Here is a 21876-nt window from a genome sequence, read left to right as displayed (position 1 = left end):
GCGGCCGGTTGGCTGCGGGCAGCCCGGTGTTAGCGGAGGCCATGGCGGCTGCGGGCCGGGCGGGCAGCGCCGTGTGGGGCTGGCCGTGGCGGGCCGGGCTGCGGCGCTGGTACCGCACGGAGCGTGGTGTGTACGGCTACAGGCCTCGAAAGGCGGCTGGGGAGAGCTCGGCGGAGCCCCGGAGAGCCGGGGAGAGCGGCGGAGCAGGTCCGGGGAGGGGGAGCCCGCAGCCCTCCCGCGGCACCGGGCTGAGGGGAGGGCGGCGGGCGGGGGGCGCAGGCGGTGCGGGGGGACCGCGGCTGAGGCGGGCTTGGCTTGGTTTGGTTTTTGTTTGTTCCATGATTTCTTATTTTATTTCATTTTGTTTCTTTGTTTTTCAATTCGTTTTATTAATTTTTATTTAATTTTATTCGTTTTTTATTTTATTTCACGTTATTTCATTTTATTTCACCGTTTTTATGTAATTTTGATTCATTTTATTATTTTAATTTTTATTTTACCTCATTTTACCTCATTTTATCTCATTTTTTTCACACTTTATCATTTTACCTCGATTTAATTTTTAATCTCATTCTTTACTGTATTTCACTTTTTCATTTTTTACTTCATTTAATTTTTTTTTTTACTTCATTATTTTTCATTTCACTTCATCATTTTTCATCTCATTTTATTATTTTATTTCATTTTATTTCTTTTTATTATTTTTTTTTCATTTCATTCTTCTCAGCCTTGCCGAGCCAACACATCTCTCTGAAAGCTTTAGGGGGCTTGGGGCTGTTTTTCCTTGTCCTGAGGCAGTTTTTCTGTTACCTGCCCTGCCGACGGCTGTCTGTGAGCAGCTCGAGTCCTTATCACAAAGTCGTTTTCTTTGGTTCCCCATGAAGCATGCTGATACCTTGCCAAACTCCATGGGCAGAAATAATTGTGCTTGGGCTGCACGGACTGCCAAAATCACCTTAGTCGAGTAAATGTGCTCCCGGAGAGATTTTCTTGCTCATAAAAGTACCAGTGTCATATGCCTTAAGTCTTTTATATTAATATATATTGGGCTTAAAGTAGCTAACTACATGTAATTCTCTTCTCTAGCAGTGATTGTGATGCTTTTAGCCCACTTTTATAGCACAGAAAAATAATTTTGAGCAGAAAGCTGCCGTAGAAGCATTGTCCCTGCATTAACTGCTAAGGAGACTGATGTGAATTAAGTCTCCTCATGAAGGAAGGGAAGCGTTAATATATTTTTATGCCATGTTTTAAAATTGCTTCTAAATGTCTTTCTTGCTGTAAGCATTGAGGGAGCAACCTGTTTGAAGGCCCCGACTACAGGAGCGGAGCGGCTGAACCAGTGCCAGCAGCTGAAATACAGAGAGCAAAGAAACAACTTTATGAAATACTCTTGCTCTGAAATTACATGGTTTTGGAAAACGAAAAACTTCACACCTGGATACTGTCAGCACTGTGTCTTTATCAGGGATAACAGACCACGCTAGAAACACATTATAAAAAATTATAATCCAGTATAAGATAATTCATTTGTAGCTGATTCTGTGTGCTATGTATTTTATTGAATATATATTTGATAAAAGGTATGTTCGCGTATTTGAATGTCTGGTATGTTTGACTCAGCATGGGCACATGCCGTTGGCTAGTGGCTCCTGCAGACACAGGCTTTTTAAGCTTTAGGAACTGAATTATTATCAAGACCCTATCTTCCCATCATCCCAGCAAGGAACAGGGTAGCATAAGTGTTATGATCAAGTCAGCTCAGGAAATAGGACTTTGCACACTGGTACCTTACCTTTCTCAAGTTGGATGTAGCCATCACCATAAAGAGACTAGAAGCAAAATGAAGTAGCTTTGCTTATGTGTACAGGGGCAGCCATGAGGGAAATGTAAACTTGCTTGAAAATCTGATAAATAAGCAGATACAGCAGTTTGATGATAGGAGCTCTTGTGGGGTGATACGGTTAAAAACCTGCTTAGGAAAAACCTTTCCAGCTCAAAGCTTGATGGTTATCGATGGACAGAGTGCTCCTCTGCTGGTACTGTAAATGGATTAAATGTGAGCATGTGCTATACCATTCTGCTTTCTTTTTGTGTTTAGTTGACCATGCTCTTGCTCGGTTAATAACTGCGTACTCTGAACATGGCCACAAAGCAGCCAAAATAAACCCACTGTGTGCTGGCCAAGCTGTTATGAACGTGGTACCTGAAATCCGAGAGTTGACAGAAGTTCTTCAAGGCCCTCTCATTACCACAGGTAAGTCTGCAGCCTTATTGCAGCAAGTTTTTCTCCTGGGTGGTTTATTGAGAGGCTGCGTACTTTGCAGGCCAGCCAAATACTGAAGAGCAGTTCAATCAGTAATGTATTGTTGGACAAAAGGCTATTAACTTCAACCTACTTACATGTTTGCACAAATCATTGTGTAATGAATGGTTACCTCCTAGCATCTTCAGTAACCATGAAAAATTTTAATTGTACTTAAAACTGCTGAGGTTGTACATTAATTTCTGTAGCATTTTACAATTTAGCATATTTTTGACTGTGTAGTGAAGCTGTCATGGCACTTGGGTAGAAGTCAAGATTTGTCTTTTCTCAGATCTTTGACTCTTACTGTGGCCTTGACAAAATGAGGGTCTCTCTCCATGCTATATTTTCTCCATCTACGAAATAGGCATTTACTGCTTCCGATGCACATAGGATTGGGATTCATCTCTCAGAGCAACAAAATGAATGCTATACCAGTCTCAAAATCAGTCACTCGGTGTCATCCACATTAAACTCATTCAGGACATTTTGAGCACCTTGCAAATAAGCATGAGACCCTCCCTGTAAATAACATTCAAGTGTGCTTATAATTTTTTTCTTGAGTTTTTAATTTAAATGAAGGAAAGGAAATCAGGACATGAATTTGTACTCTCAAAATCTTAATGTAATTGCAAGATGTCAGGTTATTTCTTAGTGCTTCCCCCCATCTCCCCACAAGTGACTTAATAACATTTATTTTTGACCAGGGCTTCTGAACATGGGAAAAGAAGAGGCCTCCCTGGAGGATGTATTGGCTTACCTTGACCATATATACTGCGGGCATATTTCCATAGAAACAAGCCAGCTTCCAACCTCGGAGGAGAGAAAATGGTTTTCTAAAAGGTTTGAAGAGTTAAAACAAGAAGCGTTTACAACTGAAGAGAAAAAGCACTTGTGCAAACTGATGTTGGAGTCCCAGGTACCTTGTTAACTATTATTTGATTATAACAGAGTTGCAGAGTCTGTTTTGGATCCCCTGCTGCTCTGGACATTATCTGCTCAGGAAAAGAAGAATCACTACCCTAAAAGGTTTGACAGGGTCCAAGAAGAAGAAGAACAAGGTTTTGCCCCAAAAAGTGCAATGCATAAATGCAGGAATCTTCACTGGGAGTCATTGCTGAATTTACTTTGCAGCCATTATTGAAACATAGAGCAATGCTTTTTGATTTGCATTGATTTATTTGGAAATTATTTGGAGAAAAATATTTCCAACGAGATCCAAACTCCAAAGGCTCTTAGAACTAATTAGAACATACATTACATGAATGTGTCTCACAGACAATATATATTCCTTGACATCTGGAGACACAAGTAATGACCCTACAAACCTGAGAGTAATCAGTCTTAGAAAGTGGGACTCTTTCCAACTAGTGATTTGACAGCGTATATTAAAAGTTCCTGGTTGGAACACAAGGTTGGGCACAACTCCATGAAATTTTGTGCTCTGTGTTCTCCTTTCACCCTCAGCTATAGCTTTACTCCATCTGTTTTACTAGCTTTAAAGCACAGTGTTTGTCAAGAGTTTGGGAGAACAAAACAGAGTTGTACTGAGGGTTTAGCCATGTAGTTGTGGTAAGTTTGCTGCTTTTCAGCAGAGGAACATGTATCCAGTACATTCTGTAATGAAGTAAAAGATTTGTGTACTTGCAAAGTGTGCAGAGACAAATATTTCTTTACTGTGCAAAAGTTCAGTTTTCTCCTTCCCTCTCCCTGTGTTATCTAGAGGGATGGAAAGGTAGAAGAGCAGGATCTCTGAAGGTGTCCATGTTGCCAGTTTTACAAGTGTATGGAGTGTTAAATGTAATATAAACAAATGACTAAACAGAAGTATATGACACATCTCATACTTTTTTTGCCTCTTGGGCAATTAAAAGAATTTGTTATGACACAGGAGGGTGAAAAGTGACATCAGGACCCTGAGGAATCCCATATTACCTTCAGTATAACCTGTACTTAGAGTGTAGAATTTTAACTGTCAGGAAAAATGTTTCCGTGTGTGATCAGTTTTGTATATGTTCTTTAGAATTAAATGTTGCTTAACTAGAAGGTGTTCAGGAGTTGGCTTGGATCTTTGGCTGTGACTCAGTCTTCCCTTCTCAGTTACAGTCTTCATTTATTTTCAGTCTTCAGTTGCAAAACACTGCAGACACTTCGATTGCTTCCAAAACTTTGTCACTTAAGAGAGCTGTCTAGGAATAGGGAAGTGGGAGGAGTGAAAGGAAAATACAGGAAATATAGATTCCTTTATTTTCCTTCTTTCAAGAATTCTTGTACCTATGTACTAAAGATTGTGTCTAACGTAATCAGTGAAACACTGCTTCTCTAGCACTTGATATCTCAGGATAGTTAAGACTTCTGCTGTAAAATTACTTATTTTACCATTGTTTTACTGTAAAATTACTTATATTACCGTTCCTTAATTTTCACTTAAGCCAGGTAAACTGTTAAGAAATTGGTAAATTGCTCTCATGTAGTTTTGTATCCACCTCCTTCTGTGTTAGAGCAGCTTTAGCCCTCAATCCAACATTTGTTCTACCTAAAAGGAGAAAAGCATATGTAGGCATCATGGCTTCTGGTCTTAGCTTGGGGTGGTGGAGAATGAGCTGGGACTTTCAAGTGGTATGCTTAGGTTTGTCCAGGTACAAAAATAAATGTAAAAAAAAAAATAATTCAATTTTATGAACAGAATACTGCTTAGAATAGCATAATACTGAAGTTCTCCTGTTTTTAACAGGAGTTTGATCGCTTCTTAGCCACGAAGTTTGCCACAGTGAAGCGATATGGTGGCGAAGGAGCAGAGAGTATGATGGGTTTCTTCCATGAGCTGTTCAAGATGTGTGCGTACAGTGGTGTGACAGACATCATCCTCGGCATGCCCCATCGTGGGAGACTTAACCTGCTCACGGGCTTACTTCAGCTTCCACCCGAAGTAAGAGATTTATTGGCAGTTGCTATATGCCTGGTTTATTTGCAATGAATGAATAACCCCAAAATTTGTCTTGTTGTGAATGCTGGAGCAATCAAAGTTACCTTTGTGAGAGGGTATTCCGCTCCTGTCAGTACGTCTGCCTGAGAGACTGGCAAAAGAACTGTAATAAAGTTATTTTTTTGTGCTAGTATCTTAAGCAAACGTGCTGTTTCAGGAGTAGGAAAGCATATGATCTTGGAAATGTTTTTCTTTTATTGTGTCTGTGAATTGGAAAGGGGATTTAACCAAGTTTTTTTTTTTTTTTTTTTTTTTTCTTTTCTCCATGCAGCTCATGTTCCGTAAGATGCGTGGTTTGAGTGAGTTTCCAGAGAATTCACCGGCCACTGGGGATGTGCTCTCCCACCTGACATCTTCTGTGGATCTTGACTTTGGTTCACACAGGCCTGTGCATGTCACCTTGCTCCCTAACCCCTCGCATTTAGAAGCAATCAATCCGGTGGCTGTGGGCAAGACACGAGGAAGGCAGCAGTCTCTGCTTGACGGAGATTACTCCCCAGAGAGCTCTGCACAGCCTGGAGACAAAGTTATTTGCCTGCAGGTATTTTGCTCACAACTTCTAACTCACCTTTATAAGACTTCCTAGACTAGCATTTGAACAGAAATGGTGTATATAAAAATATCAAACAAAACTGAATTAATGTAGAATATGAAGAATTAGGATCTGCTTTATGAAGAAAGAGGAGGAGAAGGAAGGAGGATTTTTAGGTGACATACATGATAATATTGGTCTTCAAACAATTCCACTTCCTAGATTTCCAAAGTACTTATTTTAATACCCTGCATTGAGAGCCACGTGTGTCTTTCCTCACAGACCACTTTTGCATTTAAACCATTTAGACTACCACTGCTAGCCTTCTTTTAAATTAAATGAGTTTGGAGAAGAGCTATCAACAAGGTTGAAAAATGCACAGGAAGGTTTAGAATTTTGTCATTTTATCGTGGTACTGTTGAAGTAAGTCTTTTTATGCCTACTGGAATTACTTCATACTCTCTTTTTTGCAGTTTCTTACACGCTTTTTTCCTAAAGTATCTGTTCTTGTCTCTATTTGTTATGGCAGGAGTAGGTATAAGTCTTGGCTTACTGCTATATAGCAAAGAGAGTAGCAAATCCTAATCCAGAGTTACTGTTTGTTGATTTTTCTATTCCTCCTGTGTTCTCTAATGAGACTTTTCCATCTTCTTCCCTATCGTAGGTTCATGGTGATGCTGCTTTCTCTGGGCAAGGCATTGTTCCTGAAACGCTGACCCTCTCTAATCTACCGCATTTCAGAGTTGGGGGGAGCATCCACCTGATCGTTAATAACCAGCTGGGTTATACCACTCCTCCAGAGCGAGGAAGATCATCACTCTACTGTAGTGATATTGGTGTGTATAGGTTGAATCAGAAAGAAAATTGCCTCTTGTGTAAGGAAGGCTTTTTAACACCAGTGGGTTCCCATGGCATGCTATTGCAATGGGCTTTTTGTATCAAGTGCTATCAACCCTAGAGAATTATAATAATCTATGCCCCTTTTGATAATAGAGTATAAATTCAAATTATTATTGATTATTGCCTCCTACTAGCAGAAATTCAAGTTCTAAAAATATGCCCTTCCCCATCTATTCCAGGGCAAAGGCTAATTGTCAAGGGAAAATCCTGTCATGCTTTTACAGAATGTTATAAAATATTTGCGAAATTTAGGTGAAGTCTTTAAATTTCTGCCATGTAATTGGCAGCTTTTAAAAATGTATTGTGGTGAAATGTGTAATAGATGTATTTTCAATATATCTTTTTAAATATAATGAAAACTATTCCCACCTTTTTTTTTTTTCTCTGAGTAAGACTTATTACTCAGCTACTCCTTCATTTTCTTGGTTTATTTATTGTCAGGTGAACTTGTTGAGCTTTTAATTGAAAGGCCATGATTAATGTTATTAATCATTTAATTGAGAGGCTCATGCCACTTCGAAGCTTAGTCTTAGAAAGCCTTTTGCTTTGGGCTGATCTTTCTTGGTGATAAACAGATATTGCAATCAGCAAAACCACAGGCGTAGTAGTTATTTCCTTTGTGTAAGTCTCGTAGAATTGAGAATAACCTAGTGTGTGTATGTATATATGAAGTATAATATCACCTGTTTTTCTTATGGCTTCATCAAAATGAACAGCTAGATTTCAATGAATCTGTTAAGGTATATAGCATATATTAGGAGTTTTTCTGTGGGATGATTTTGTGGGGAGTTTTTGTCTGTTTGTTTTTTCTCCATCCTTAGTTTTTCTTTCTTCTTACCTGGTTATTGAGGGGTGTGTTACCCATATGGGGTTCAGGAGGAAATAGGATATTGGTCAGAAGTGGTAGAGTGACAGAAGCATCTTAGTTTACTTGAATTTGCGCAGAGAAAACACAAGAGGAGCATTGCTGAGAGTGTTTGCATCCAAAATACAGGGAAGGGTGTTAAGATGTGTGAATTCTGCAGCATTCCCTTTAGTGAGAATTTTCTTTGTGCCTGGGGTGGCAATGGTTTGAATGACCACTAACTAGCAAAAAGATTTTGTCACCTGGATGGGTCTGTGGTAGTAGTTTATAGCTTAGGATAACAAGGAAACAAAACTGTTTTTGTTTGAAAAATGCAGTCAAATACTTTCCCATTTCCTGAATACTTCCATTCAGATTAAGAAGAATTAAGGACTTTGTGTAGAAAATCTAATGGGAGTTTAGTGCTGGTAAAGAATTCGTGTTGAAACTGGGACAAATACAACAGGTTGAGCCAATTGCACCTTCTGGGAAGACTCCTTATCCCAACTGTCATCACAAAAAGCATGTTTTATAGGTTTCTTTTTGTTAAGTGCTGTACACATGCATTATATCTGTTTCCATTACTCTGGAAGGGGTTGGGTGTGATTGCTGTGACTACGTTTTGCATTCCTGGGCAGGTAAAATCGTTGGATGTGCAGTTATCCACGTAAACGGGGATGATCCTGAAGAAGTTGTCCGTGCCACGCGGCTGGCAGTCGAGTACCAGCGCCAGTTCCGCAGGGATGTGATAGTGGACTTGCTGTGCTACAGGCAGTGGGGCCACAATGAACTTGATGAGCCGTTCTTCACCAACCCCAGCATGTACAAAATCATCAGGTAAGGGTACCACCACCTGCTGGGGGAACCCCAAACGTGCTTTCTTCTACATCAGCTCAGTATTGTTCACTACTGCAATAGTCTTTGTATAATGATGATCCTTTGCCATACTGACAAGTCTTAATATAAGTGTAGCTACACTGTTAGCAGCCCCTGTCTGATAATGGCACGAGAATAAAGATAACCACTAGTCGTGGTTCTCTGATATGCATCTTGATGCCTCTTGGAGACCAATCTTGCATATAGCCCTTGAATTTCAGGTTCATGACTGCTGTTAATCAGAAGGCAAAGTTGCTTACTGTGTGCCAGAGGGAAAGGTAGATTGTGTGGGAGAATTTGGAGGAAACTACACACAATGTGTGTTGTGTCCTTGCCTGGTCCTGCTGGTTCCATGGAGCCTCATCTTTACAAGCATTTAAATACAGTCAGATTCCATCTTGATCCCCAAAGAAAAATACTGGCCAATGAATTCTGGTATTTTATGTGGAGCATTTATGGAATCAGGTGCGTTGATTCTCAGCTAATTGTGAAATTCCACTGTCAGTTTGCCTAAAGAACAATACATAATAGCACAGAGCCAGCCTGAATGAGAGATTTTTTTTCTGGACTTACTTTTACCTGCAGCTGCCAACTGCAGGCACTTTCTTAAAGAAAGGACTGTGAAGTATGAATCCAGGAGAATTGTTACCCTTCTGGAACTGCCAGGAAAGAAAACTTGACCCAGATTAGTGTAATACACGAGGTGGTCATTTATTTTAGTTTTCCTTGGTACCTGACAGTAGTATGGTGGCATTTCCCTGTTCTGCAGTGACACTTTTCAGGCTTAATGTCTCTGGTGTTTGATTCCCTCGCCCACAGATCCCGTAAGAGTATCCCAGACACGTATGCGGAACACCTAGTAGCTGCTGGGCTCATGACTGAGGTTGAAGTGTCTGAGATAAAGACGACCTACTATTCTAAACTGAGCGATCATCTTGCCAACATGACTTTGTACAGTCCACCTCCTACCAACCTGCAGGCTCACTGGAAAGGTTTGGTCGAGCCTTCTGCTAAAATCACCACCTGGGACACAGGAATGCCTATACCACTTCTGCAGTTTATTGGAATCAAGTCTGTAGAGGTGCCAGAAGAACTCCAGATGCACAGCCATCTCCTGAAGACTTATGCACAGGTCAGGATGTTTCTAGTCCTGTTGTTTAAAGGTATGACCCGTTCCAGGGAAAAACTCTTTAACTGACAAGGCTGCCAGTTAAAGAACAGCACAATCTTCTCTAGGAAAAACAGCTTGTTCTCTTTTTCAAGGCTGCTGTTACGCAATTCTTCTTTTATGTTTGAAGAAAAATACGTTCTCCCTCATATCTGACCATATGTTTAACTTGTTATTTTAACAATATTTTGATATAATGAAGAAGAAACATGTAAAAAATACAGTTTGTTGTTCTAACAATGTTCTTACAAATATCATCTAAACTTCATTATTATAAGTACTTAAAAAAAAAAATGAATCAGGAGATTGGTAACAGTGTATGCAGTGTGTAAAGCCAGTAATGTATGTGTTTATATATAAACTTGTGTACACATTTGGCCAAGTTTGAAAGTCACTGTGTTTGAGTCATAAGATTTTGTGCAATAACTGGATTGGTTTGGGTTTATGAATGTTTCACTTTGATGAATGATGACCATGGGCTGGCGTCTGGTCGACAGCTGTAGAGAAGCCATGAGCTGAATATTTCAGAAGGCTGGTTCTTGCCTTCCCAGCCCCAGTGGGAAGTCTGGGTGTTATCATTCATCTGCAATTCTGCAGATAGAGAATTCTGGAGACTGAAATACTTACACCTGGTGTCTTTCAGCACTACACCAAGTCTGTCAATAGCCTGCTCTCTGCTCTGCTAAGACTTTTTAGTATTTCAAGACTAAGATCTAATCTGTCAATCTAAAGTTTGTTGACTGGTTAGTGAACAAATGGGTTATACATGGTTTTGTGGTCTGCAGGGGCAGCCTTCTGCAGTTTGTGCATGTATTCCAAATCAAACCAACCAAAATTGGCTGCTGGAAAAATAGTATTTCTCTCTACAGCATTATTTTTTTTTCCTAACTTCTAATACTGATCTGTGCCACAACGATGCATTAAGATGGAAGAAGGCAAAATGGTAACCTTTCCTTCTTGTTTACTTTTTTAGTCAAGAGTTCAAAAAATGGAGGAAGGAAAAAAGCTGGACTGGGCAACAGCTGAAACTTTAGCGTTTGGTTCCTTGCTGTGCCAAGGTAAGAGGTAACTAGACAGCAAATAATGAATTATTTTTTGCTTTGACGTCTGTAAAGTATAACATTAAGCTTTTTAGGTGTTTCTAAGCCCAAAGATTGATATGCTGAGTAAATTTGACAATTTGTATTTGCATGGTAGCACGGGAACATAAGTGTGAGTCCTGTATGTCACCAATACTTGTAGATTGGCTACTAAATTTCTTCAAAGAATTGTTGCTCCCTCCCATCCCCTCGAAAAGCTGGTGCTCAGTGCTGTGCACATGAGCAATGCATGTGGCATCAGTTGGGCCTCCCACATGCTTACCTTTTATAGTGTTTCATGCTGTGATTAATTTCCTCCTTCTCTAGTCTGAATTCGTGTTTCAGTTTACATGGGGTACAGGATGCACATATTTTGCGGTTTGCTTCAGCAAACTGTGTAGTTACAAACGCTTAACCCAAAATAATTTTTGGCTGCGAAGAGGAGAAATGAGATGTGTGAGCATCTCTGTGAGATGGAGCTGGTGGTGGTTAAGAATTCCCACTCAGATTTGATTTTGCTGATGAGGAGAAATCCAGGAAGTTACTGTCCTGCATGTCTTTTATTGTATGATAAACTAATCCAATGTTCTGCTTATTGCTTGGCAGGGTTTAATGTCAGACTAAGTGGACAGGACGTCGGCAGAGGAACCTTTAGCCAGCGACACGCGATGTTAGTTTGCCAAGAAACAGATGATACCTACATTCCTCTGAATCATATGTCCCCAGACCAGAAGGGTTTCCTCGAGGTAGGTTCTGCAGTCCACAAGACAATCTTCTTCAAGTTGTGCTGAAAGAGTGCAGATTTTAAAACTGCTGAGGCACATGTACGTAATCTGTATATTCTGACAAAGCCCAGATACGGAGGCATAAAACCCACCTGATTGTGGGTTAAGGAGAGCCTAGCTAAAGGCAGATGACTGATTTGTGCTTTCCTGTAGCAAGTTGATAGTTGTGCATGGTTAGTTACCCTCTTTAACAAGGGGTTCTGCCTTTCCTTGAGAGATCACCTATTATTTTTCTTCCCTCAGTGCCTTCCTTCAAAAGCAAAAGAGAGGTGACCGTGAATTGCGTTTAGGAGTGCATGTCCTCAGTGTGCCTAGCACTGATGTGCCTGGTTCCAAAGGTTCTTTACCCTGGGTTGTCATCTCTCTCACCTGCCCCTCCCAACAATTTCCTTTCTGTTAGGTGAGTAACAGTCCCTTGTCTGAAGAAGCTGTGCTTGGTTTTGAATATGGAATGAGTATTGAGAGCCCTAAGTTACTGCCAATTTGGGAAGCTCAATTTGGAGACTTCTTTAATGGAGCCCAGATAATATTTGACACTTTCATCTCTGGAGGTGAGTGTACAAGGAGCTAATTCATATGTTTGCAATAAATCATTTGTAGCCAGTATAGTTTTAGAAAATCCTTTAGCTTTAAAGTAAAAGGGCAATGTGTTGAGAAAAAGAATTGTTTTCTCAATAAGTCTTGTGAGCTTGCCTACTTGATCCCAACTTCAGTGCAGATTTTCTCTGAAGACAGTCTGTCTAAAATGAGAGACCTCATCCTTGACAGAAAAGTTATTCTGAAAGCACAGTTGATTATGTTAATGACCTTTCTTCCCGCCTCCCCCTATTTATTTTACAGTGTGCATATATTTTTAATAGCTTCTTAGGATGTACTGTTCCTTCATGAGGCATATGAAAAGTTCCTGAAGCAATATAGAAAGAAAATAGTGATGATTTAAAAACAAACAGAAAAAAAAGTGCTAAAACCAACGTCTCGGTTTGACTTTTGCACATTTTCCGAATGCTCAGATGTTGCAAAAAGACCTTTCGGGGCTGGAACAGGCTGAGGAAATGCTAAGATGGATTTCTGAAGTGGGGTTCCTCGCGTGTAAGAGTCCAGAGTATTGGCATCTAGTTTCAGTTAGGCTTCTATGTTCACTCTGTAACCACATCTGGTAATTGCCAGAGACCCTCTTATCCCACCCATCCTCATGAATTACCTCCTGGATTTGACTGTAATCTCTTAAATAGTGCAGGGGCTTTGACAGAACCCAGGGGAGCTCACCTGTGGCTGGCATTGCTGTGTTAGGCAGGACTGGCTGACAGGCTGCTGCCTGCTTCATACCTGCACAGGACTAAATGACAAGGTATACAGAAAAGATGCCATGAGTTATGGTTAGGAGCTTTCATATTGAGGAGAAGAATTTTGTGGATGCCTGTTAATAAGGAGGACAGTGCCATTAAGAGGATTTTCTCATAATGTGGTGATGTTTCCGAGGAAGTTCTAAAACTTTCGCTGCTCAACATGAAGCCTTAAGAGCCCTGAAAGCCCAAAGTTTCATGACAATTTCAGAAACATCAGATCATCTTATGCATGCTGTTTCACAGCTGTGAATCTCACAGCTAAATACAACAGCATGTTTCTGGTTTGTACTTAATGATGTGGAAATCAGCCATACTCTTATCTTCCTCGGTAGTTTGTGCAAAGTAATGACTGTTTGGGGGCTTTATGTTCTGTTGAAATCATTTTTCCTTCTTTCTCATTGTTTGTTTTAGGGGAGGCCAAATGGCTCCTGCAGAGTGGGATAGTAATTCTTCTTCCCCATGGCTACGATGGTGCAGGCCCTGAGCACTCATCCTGCCGGATGGAACGTTTCCTGCAGGTACCCCTCCTCACCTCCCTTCTCACACTCACGTATTCCCCATCACAGCACTGGCAAACAGTGCTCTGGGAGTCTTGCCACAAAATGCCATGTTCCTGATGTACCTGCAAGTGACTTCAGAAGCTGGAGACTTACCAGGATCTCACCATAGGAATGGGCTGGGCTGAAAGTAGAGGGAGAAAGGAGACAGACGTGCAGGTCTACAAGTGGTGAGGAAGCAGCATTGGTTTAAATACTACCACAGCAGCTCTGCTGCAAGATTCTGGTTGAACTTTGTAATAATAGATGCTTCTTGTTTCTTTTAGATCTCTGTCACCTGCCCAACCATGTGTGTGGTAACATGAAATTTTGTAATGAGATTTTCAGTGTTTGCAAAGGCCCTGTGCCCTCTGCAAATGTCCCTGGTGGGGTGTGTTTCAGTACTGCCTGCTGTCACTTTTCTGATTGCCACTCTTCAGCAATGTCCTGTACCGCAGAATGAGGCCAGTAGCAAGACAGAATTGCTCTATTGCAAATAGCAGACCTTTAATGGGCACTTCTTAGAGAAAGCGTTTTGGGGTTGGCATTGTAAATGGGCAGCCACCCGCCTGTGCAAGCCACTCACGATGTTCCCACTGTGCACAGATCGTACAAGCAGAACACTGGGTGCTATTAAATAGCAGTAAGTAAATTTGTGGCACATTTTTGCAAAAAAAAAAAAATAAATCTGTTGTTATGTCATTGTGACTGTAGTAAGTAAATGAAAAAGTAAATGAAAGCCTTTTTGATTGAGTAATGGCTTAGGGAAGAGCTTGGAGCATCTTTAGGGGTGCTGCCATTCTGATGAAATTGTCATGACTGTCCAGTGTTAGAAGAACTGGCATGCCTTGGTTATGATGTAGTTGAAGGAGGCCTTCAGATACAGTATTACCACGTAAATGGTAAAGCCATTTCTCTGAAATTGCTTTTCCATTGCTGTCAGCATTTGAATTGAGATACTTTTCTCCTATTGTTACACCAGTAAGCATGTCTTATGGCTTAAACTCCTGTACATTTGGCTCACTAATTCCTTCTTGACAAGTTATTGCTATGTCCCCTGTAGATGTGTGACAGCTCAGAAGAAGGAGTTGATGGGGACCAGGTGAACATGTCGATCGTGCATCCCACCACCCCAGCTCAGTATTTCCATTTACTCCGACGGCAAATGGTCCGGAACTTCAGGAAACCTCTCATTGTTGCCTCTCCCAAAGTGCTACTCAGGCTCCCTGTAAGCTAGAAAACTTCCTTTTTCTTTTTTCGTCCTCTTCTGTGTTCTCTTCCCCTTTCTCTTTGCTTTTCCTCTGTGTTCTCCTCTCTCAGTTTTGGGATGAAATCAATGGGGTTTTGCCTGTTAGGGGCAGGGTAGGTTGAGAATTAAAGCTGGGTGGTGGTGAGCCTGAAGTAAGAGTGATTCTGGGTCCAGTGGTGTTCTTCAGAATCTTACCGTTCTGTCTTTCACCTGTGGGAGTGGGAATGGGAGGGGAGAGTGAATGTATCTTTTACTTACCAAAACCCTGTCCCAGACAGGGCCAGAGAGAAAAGGGACCAAGATTTGGTAACTTCTGACTCTCCCCCATTTAGGCTGCTGTGTCAAGTTTTGAAGAAATGGCTCCAAGGACAACGTTCAAACCTGTCATTGGTGACTCCTCAGTAGATCCTAAAAGGTAGCTCTATTTTCTTGCAAGGGAAGCTCAGAAAGGAAATCCTGTCCCTTTCTTCTACCTAATAGCTCAAGTCTGAGGTGATGTGAAAGATGTGACTTTTTTAGGGGGGAAGTATCTGTATGGGGAGTGACTTAGGGTTTTACTTGTTTCCCTCCCTTTCTTCTGCTTGCCTGTTGGTAGTTATCATACTTCTCTTCATAATAATAAAGTGTTGAGGATTTCAGCCCTTGCCTCCAGTGAGAGGCTGTGATCAGAGTTACTAATCTGATGGATGCTGTTGTGAACCATGGCTGGTAGCTAGCAGTCACTGGGAGCAGCTGTTCTGTGAAGAGAAGAAGAATTTTTGTTCTGCTGTCAGGCTGCTTGAGCTGATGAAGTGAAGTTAGGGCAATAACAAATCTGTGTGTGTGCATTATTTCCCTCCTTTCAGATATGAATTTGGAGAACCCCGTTCACAAAGGGCAATTTATATTTTTCCCTCCTAATGTTATCTGTTCCCTCTCCTAGTTGTGTAATCACAAGGCTGGAAGTGTCTTAGCATCTTTGTTTTTTAAGAGGAGCAGTGAGGCACAAAGGGTGAGGTTTCTCTCTTTGCCTTTGTCCATTAAGCTCAGACAGCTAAGACCTCTCTGATAACTGTAAACAATTGCGTATCTCCCGAAGGCAGTTGCTCTTAGGCATGGGAGAGAATTGTCCTCTGGAGGCACTTCTCTCCCACTCTGTTCTATTCTCTACAGAGAGAGCACAGATAACTAACTTAGATGAAGAATTTAATTTTAGATAGTTAAAAGGCTGAGTTAAAGCTGAAGAAACAGGACATTTGGGCCCTGGCCTACTGTGCCCACAGGTTAGTTTGTCAGCTAGTTTGTCAGGGAGTGGGATGGAAAGGAAGACAAAAAAAGAAAAGATGGTCTAGGGTAGCAGTTCAGCTTCGTACAACTCAATTTGTACATCATCTTTAAAGTTTGGCTGGTTGCTTTTATGAAAGGTGTGAAAATGTTAGGCAGAGAGTTTCTGTGAAACACTAAACTTGGAAACGCTCCTATTTTTCTTTAGTGTCACCCAAGTGGTGCTCTGTTCCGGTAAACATTACTACGCTTTGGTGAAGCAAAGGGAGACGCTAGGAGACAAACAGCACAACGTAGCTATTTTGAGACTGGAAGAACTCTGTCCTTTCCCCCTGGAAGCTCTACAGCAAGAGTTGAACAAATACAGCCGTGCCAAAGGTAAGCAAGATTTTTACCTTTTTCTTTCTGGCCTCTTTGAAATTCTAAACTAAATCCGTTGCTTGCCTTTTAGGGTGAAGAGCTGTAGTGGTATTTTCCTCTTTGCTCTTCCCCCCATATATCTGGTGTTTCTGGAGTGGGATAATACAGGTGTTTGCCATGTGTGCTAAAAGAGTTTGTCTCTGCTATTGTTAGCTTCTCTAAACCACTGCTGAAAATCAGAGTGAACCGTGTGGGACATTTTTGCGTTGATCTTTTCTACCCAGTCCTTTAAGTATTATTTGAAAATGATGGTAAAATAGAAGAGCATACCCACAGCGTGCCCTAATGGTGGACATGCTTTTAGTTTGACTGCAGCAAGCGATGACTTGTAATGAATTCAGTCTCATAAGAATTCATTTCAAAGAAAGTACCAAGGCAAAAAAGTCAGAGGTGCTACAACAGAAAAACATAGCTTTCTTGAGCTACTGAAAAGATAAACATGTGCTTCTAATGTACCATTTTCCTTCCTTTAGTCTTCACCTGGAGTCAGGAAGAACCACAGAACATGGGTCCATGGTCCTTCGTGTCACCACGGTTTGAAAAGCAGCTGGGGGTTAAGGTAAGATGTCCCCATGGTGCTCTGGTCTTTAAAATGAACTTCAAAGTTATTCTTGAATGCAAAATTCTGTGATGCTTACGTGTAAAACCTAACACATAAATCCTAACCTAGTGCCTAAACTTGAATGTGTGTTCTAATTTTAGCTACTTAGGCTTTTTATAGCACTGTTTACTAGTGATGAACAGGTCTGGAGCTTTCTTTTACTGTTTAGTCTAAGTAGGCAGGGTGATGAAAGATCCCAGGTAGGAAACAACATACTTAAGGTGCCACAGCGAGCAGGAGGAGAATCTGAAGCTGCTGTTTGCTGCGGCAGATTGAACACTGTAATGGTCTTGGAACTGTAGTCGCAGGGAGATGAAGGAAAACTTCCTGCAGCACCTCCAACTGGAACAGTATCTGCCCAGTATCTGACAATAGGTATCACTGTGGCATCAGAGAACCTCAAGATGTGGCGCTATGTTTGTGCTTCACTAATCTTTTCCTACTGGCTCTAATTTCAGCTCGCTCTTGTGAGTAGACCTCCTTTACCAGCCCCAGCAGTTGGCATTGGAACCCTCCACCAGCAGCAGCAGGAAGACATTCTTACCAAGACGTTCATCTAAATTTTCATCGGACAGCCTACTCGTGTAGTCAGTCATGTTTGTTGACGTCCTCCTGCGAAGAAGAACAAAAGCCAGATCCTTAGGACTCTTAATTTTCCAAAATGGGAAAAAGAATGGAACAAGTTCTGTATTGGTGAAGCAATTTTTTCATATGGGGACATACCTAAAGATGAAAGCTGATGCCTGTTACTCTAGATAGGTTTTTTTTTCTTTTGTAGCATTTTCTACAAGAGATCTTTTAAAAGTTTTTAAAAATTGCAGTCCAGGGGGAAGATCAGTGAGGTAGGTATAAAATACCTTGTATCCGATCACTTATCTGCATTTGTCAGTTCTCTGGGGTGGTGTATGTGTGGAAACAGCTTCTCATTTCCACAGAAGCGTTAGTGCTGTTTGGTTGAGTAAATGCTTCCCCGTGCCTGGGAATGAGCCATTTCTATAGCAGAGTGTTGTGGATTTTCTCATTTCTTTTCCTGTGGACTTGCAATTAAATCTGTGCAATTAAAGCAGGATTCCTGGGGGCATCTAGCAGGATCTCTCCTGAAGGCTTCAGGCACTGGTTTCTTCTCAGGAGGAGAAGCAGTGCTTTCACATCAAGCTTGCAGGGTGGGAGGCATGCTGCAGTGAGGCTCATACTGTATTTTAGAACCAAGTTTTGTAGAAGCCAATCAGTTTGGCTACCCAAAGAGTTTGGCTACCAGTTTCGTACCCAAGAGGCTACCCTGAACAGTGATGCTTCTCCCTACCCAGAAAATTCTTCTCAGTGTCCACTGTCTATTTTCTTAATTGTTTTTGAGGGCTTGCCTCTGTTCAGTTTCTTCTTCCCTAGTCCCTATACAAAATCTTGCTTATGCTGTAAGAAGGCTGAAAGTGTGACCAAGAGCAACAAAGAGTTCAAAATTGTGGCAAGACAGATAAAGCAGGCTGAAAAGAGTTTGAGCAACCCTTGTTGAAAGCTATAATAGCGAGGCCTGTTCTGAGTACGCCAGAAGCTTGAAGGTTGAGGGGTGGCAGAATTAGAAGGTCAAACGGGCTTCTCACCAAAAAAAAAAAAAAAAAAAAAAAAACTGTAGTGAAAAAAAAAAATCTCATGGCTTATTTTGGTTTGGTTTTTAGTTTGGGCAAAGTTCCCATGTGGAGGCATGTTGTGAGGCTCCTGAGCAAAACCTTTTCTTTGCAGTGAAAAGCTGTGGTATCAAAACAGGTTATAGAAGAAAACATGTTAAAGAAGAAATAAGTGACTTGGATAGCAGCAAATGGCAACAGGAGGTTAGTGAAGTGGGTTTTCTGAAGGAGTTCAAACAGATACTGATGTTCAAGCCACATGAAGTTCCTAAAACGCAGGCAGCAGACAAAAGTTTTCTCTTTTTAATGCTGTGGCACACTTCAAAATTTTGTGAGAATATTGATCGGTCCCCAAATTGATGTGTGTTTTTAGAGGTAATATGGTTTATTAACTTTCAATCTGTTTATTACCTTTTTTTTTTTTTTTAACTGAAAAACTTTCAGGAAACTGAAATAGAGAACCAGACTACGATGAAGTGTTAAAATCATGGTCTCCTACTTGCTGATATGAAGCCTTCCCTATGAAGGAATAAAGCAACCTTTGCTGGAGGCAAGCCAGTAGTTTAACATTTAAATGACTTGCGATCCCGAATGTGCTTTACAAATAATGTCCATAACTTCTCAGGCAGAATTTCACTTTAATTTATGAAGTGCTGCAACAGAAAAACTGTGCATTGGAGCTCTCTGGATCCCTGCCATTCAATGAAGAGAAAAAAACGTAGTCTTTGCATCTAAAGCCCACTCTTTTCAGACTCCTTTTGTGTGTGGGTTTGGAAACTACGCCTGAGTATGGTTGCCTTTTTCCCCTCTTTTTCTAAAGCAGATGTTCTTATCCTTGGTAATAAGCTTCCTAGAAGCATGGCTTTTCTCATGAGCAGCAGTCAACAGCTTGCCATTTTTTGTATTCTGTTAAGCTGAATATATACAATTTCATATATTCTTTTCTTTAAATATGCCATAGGAAAAACAAACATGCAATGTTTTTTTGTTGTTGTTGTTTTTGTTTTTTTTTTTTTGTTTGTTTGTTTGTAGCACCTTCTTCAGGGGGAAAATGGTCAGGATTTGGTTCCTACTTGAAGAATAGGTAGTCAGGTAGGACTCCTGCTGTAATCTCTCTCTATTCATAGAATCATTTAGGTTGGAAAAGAACTCTAAGATCATCTGATCCAACCTTGAAGCCCCCACACCTGAAGCAGTGTGAACCTTGGAAGGGCTGCAGGTGGATGTGTACATTTTGTTAGCAGTAATGTTTGAATCATCTTTCAGTGGAATGGTCAAGGTTTTTCTTGCATGACAGGGAAACCTGTACAAATGAAAAACTAATTCTAACTCAGAATCTTAAATGACAGAAAAGAAGCTTAGATGCACAACTTGCACTAAACACAACAGAAACTTGTGTTTCTACAGAACCAAGAACCACACAGGTTTCTAGGGATTTTCTCATGCTGAGCTAAAGAAAGACTGTCTGTCTTGATTTTTCTTTGTTCCTTTTCAAATCTTTTATTTTTCACAGAAACATCAGAATTTACAGTATTCTTCATATGGCACTAAAATAAATAATAAACAGTTAAAAAGCCAGAGCTCCTCTAGGCGCGTGGCCTTTTTGGCTTTGGAGAAGCCCTGTTCCAGCAACAAGACAAGGTGAGCAGGAGAGGAGAGTGACAGCAATGCTAAAACAAGTTCTGCTGAGCCCTCATAAACAAGGAGTAACCACAAGACTTCCCCTTCTCACTGCTTCTCTTGAAACCCATCTCCCTCCACCCAGAACCATTCTCCTTTCCTCTACAATGTGTGGGATCTCTGCATTCAGAGGACTAGTGTCAGTGTCAGCCAGAGCTTCACAAGGGATTCGTAGGGGCTTAAAGGCTCTGTTACACCACTGCCCTTTTCCTTCTGCTTGTGTGACTTTTTCAACTTTACGTGTTTCGAAGAAATGCTAAAAAAAAAAAAAAAAAAAAAAAAAAAAAATGCCCTTTGCCTGCTAGTTGCCAAACTGCTCTCTACTCCCACCTGGTGAGATATTTCTGTAGCCAAATGCTACCCCAGCAGTTCCTGGCTGGAAAGCCTTAGCACTCCCTGAGGGAAGGTTTCAGCACAGTTGCCAGCTGGGGAAAAGCAAGAAATCAGTATTGGGAAGCAAGAGATAAATGAGCACAACGTTGACTTTAAGCAGGAGAATAATGAAGACAAATGGCAAAAGGAGGCAAAAGCTGCCCTCAGTGTTGACTGTCCCAAGGCAGCGCTCCCATCACCACAGTATTTTCCCCAGCATTTTGTCTTTTATGGTCTCAGTGGCAGTGTGAGTTTGGCACCTCCCCATGTCTCCCAAAGTTGTTTGGGGGAGCATGCCTGTATAAACCAAAGCCACTGTGCACAAAACACCTTTTTGAAGAGGCAAGTGGGGTTTAACCTAATAGAATACGGCCGGGGGAACAGCTCCCAAAAGCTGCTCTGAAGCACAGTTTGGTATCGTACCCTAATTAACTCACTCATTCATTCATTCATCTATATGACCCAGAAGTAACCTCTGTAATCTCGGTTCTGTAGCCTGTTTCATGTAACTTTTTTATCGCATCACAGTGACATGAAGTCATATTTCTTTCATTTTGCTGTAGCAAAATTCACAACTTTTTAGGCATTCTGAATAGCTTTATCTAATCAAAACACATTCTGGTTTAAACTCCTGCTCTGAGTGCCCAGGGATTTCTTTCCATGGTCCCTGAGCGGTGTACTCGTCCATGTAGAAATCCCATTTCCTGAGAACAGCTGGAGCTCTGCCTGTCCTTTACTTCTTACTGTTTTTTACCATAAATATGTAATATCAGCAGCTGCACTCTTACAGAAATATGGTTATATTTTGCTTGGATATAGCAGAATACTTGGGGTGTGTGCTTCAGTTTTTCAGAGGCTTTGTCCAAACAGGCGGTGGTTATGCTTGGTGCTTTTTGTACAAATTATCTCTCATACTCTGCTCACAAAGAACCTCTGTATCAGTAAGTAGCAAAAGGAGGCAGAAGAGTAGGGTTACTTTGGCTGCAGCTGTAGCTAAGAAAGTTGTACAGCATAAACATCACCTTTGACTCCAAACTGATGGTTACATAAAGCCACATTTTCTCACTATGATAGCACGCAAAAGGGAAGAACAGACCCAACATTTTGAGTGTCCCATTTCCTGAACCTGACCTTGTTATGCACCACTCACACACAGGCTGTGCAGGTTTATCTAGCCAAATAAAGGACACTTGAGTGCTCAGACACAGCTATTACTGTAGTGCTGCTCAGTCCCCAAGCCCAGTGCTGCTGTGCCATGTAGCCACCCAGGGATGCTGGGGTAAGGAAGAGAGAGCTTTGGCACTGCTCTCTT

At 41.2% G+C, this 21876-nt stretch overlaps 1 protein-coding gene across 1 annotated transcript; it reads left to right on the top strand.

Annotated features, from left to right (window-relative positions):
* The first annotated feature begins 17 nt into the window (after positions 1–17).
* Positions 18–17891, top strand: DHTKD1 (dehydrogenase E1 and transketolase domain containing 1). The gene is made up of 17 exons (XM_084537801.1): positions 18–207; positions 2102–2257; positions 3013–3224; positions 5040–5234; positions 5563–5832; positions 6488–6659; positions 8206–8404; positions 9263–9575; positions 10585–10669; positions 11297–11436; positions 11876–12026; positions 13233–13339; positions 14421–14585; positions 14939–15021; positions 16078–16247; positions 16763–16848; positions 17349–17891. Exons 1-17 carry the CDS (start codon positions 42–44, stop codon positions 17448–17450), a joined length of 2772 nt encoding a protein of 923 aa, XP_084393927.1. The 5' UTR covers positions 18–41; the 3' UTR covers positions 17451–17891.
* The last annotated feature ends 3985 nt before the right edge of the window (positions 17892–21876 follow it).

The sequence above is a fragment of the Aythya ferina genome (genome assembly GCF_964211825.1).
Source record: "Aythya ferina genome assembly, chromosome: 1".
NCBI lineage: Eukaryota > Metazoa > Chordata > Aves > Anseriformes > Anatidae > Aythya > Aythya ferina.
Note: the sequence above shows the minus strand (reverse complement) of the source record. Positions and strands in the feature narration are given on the sequence as shown.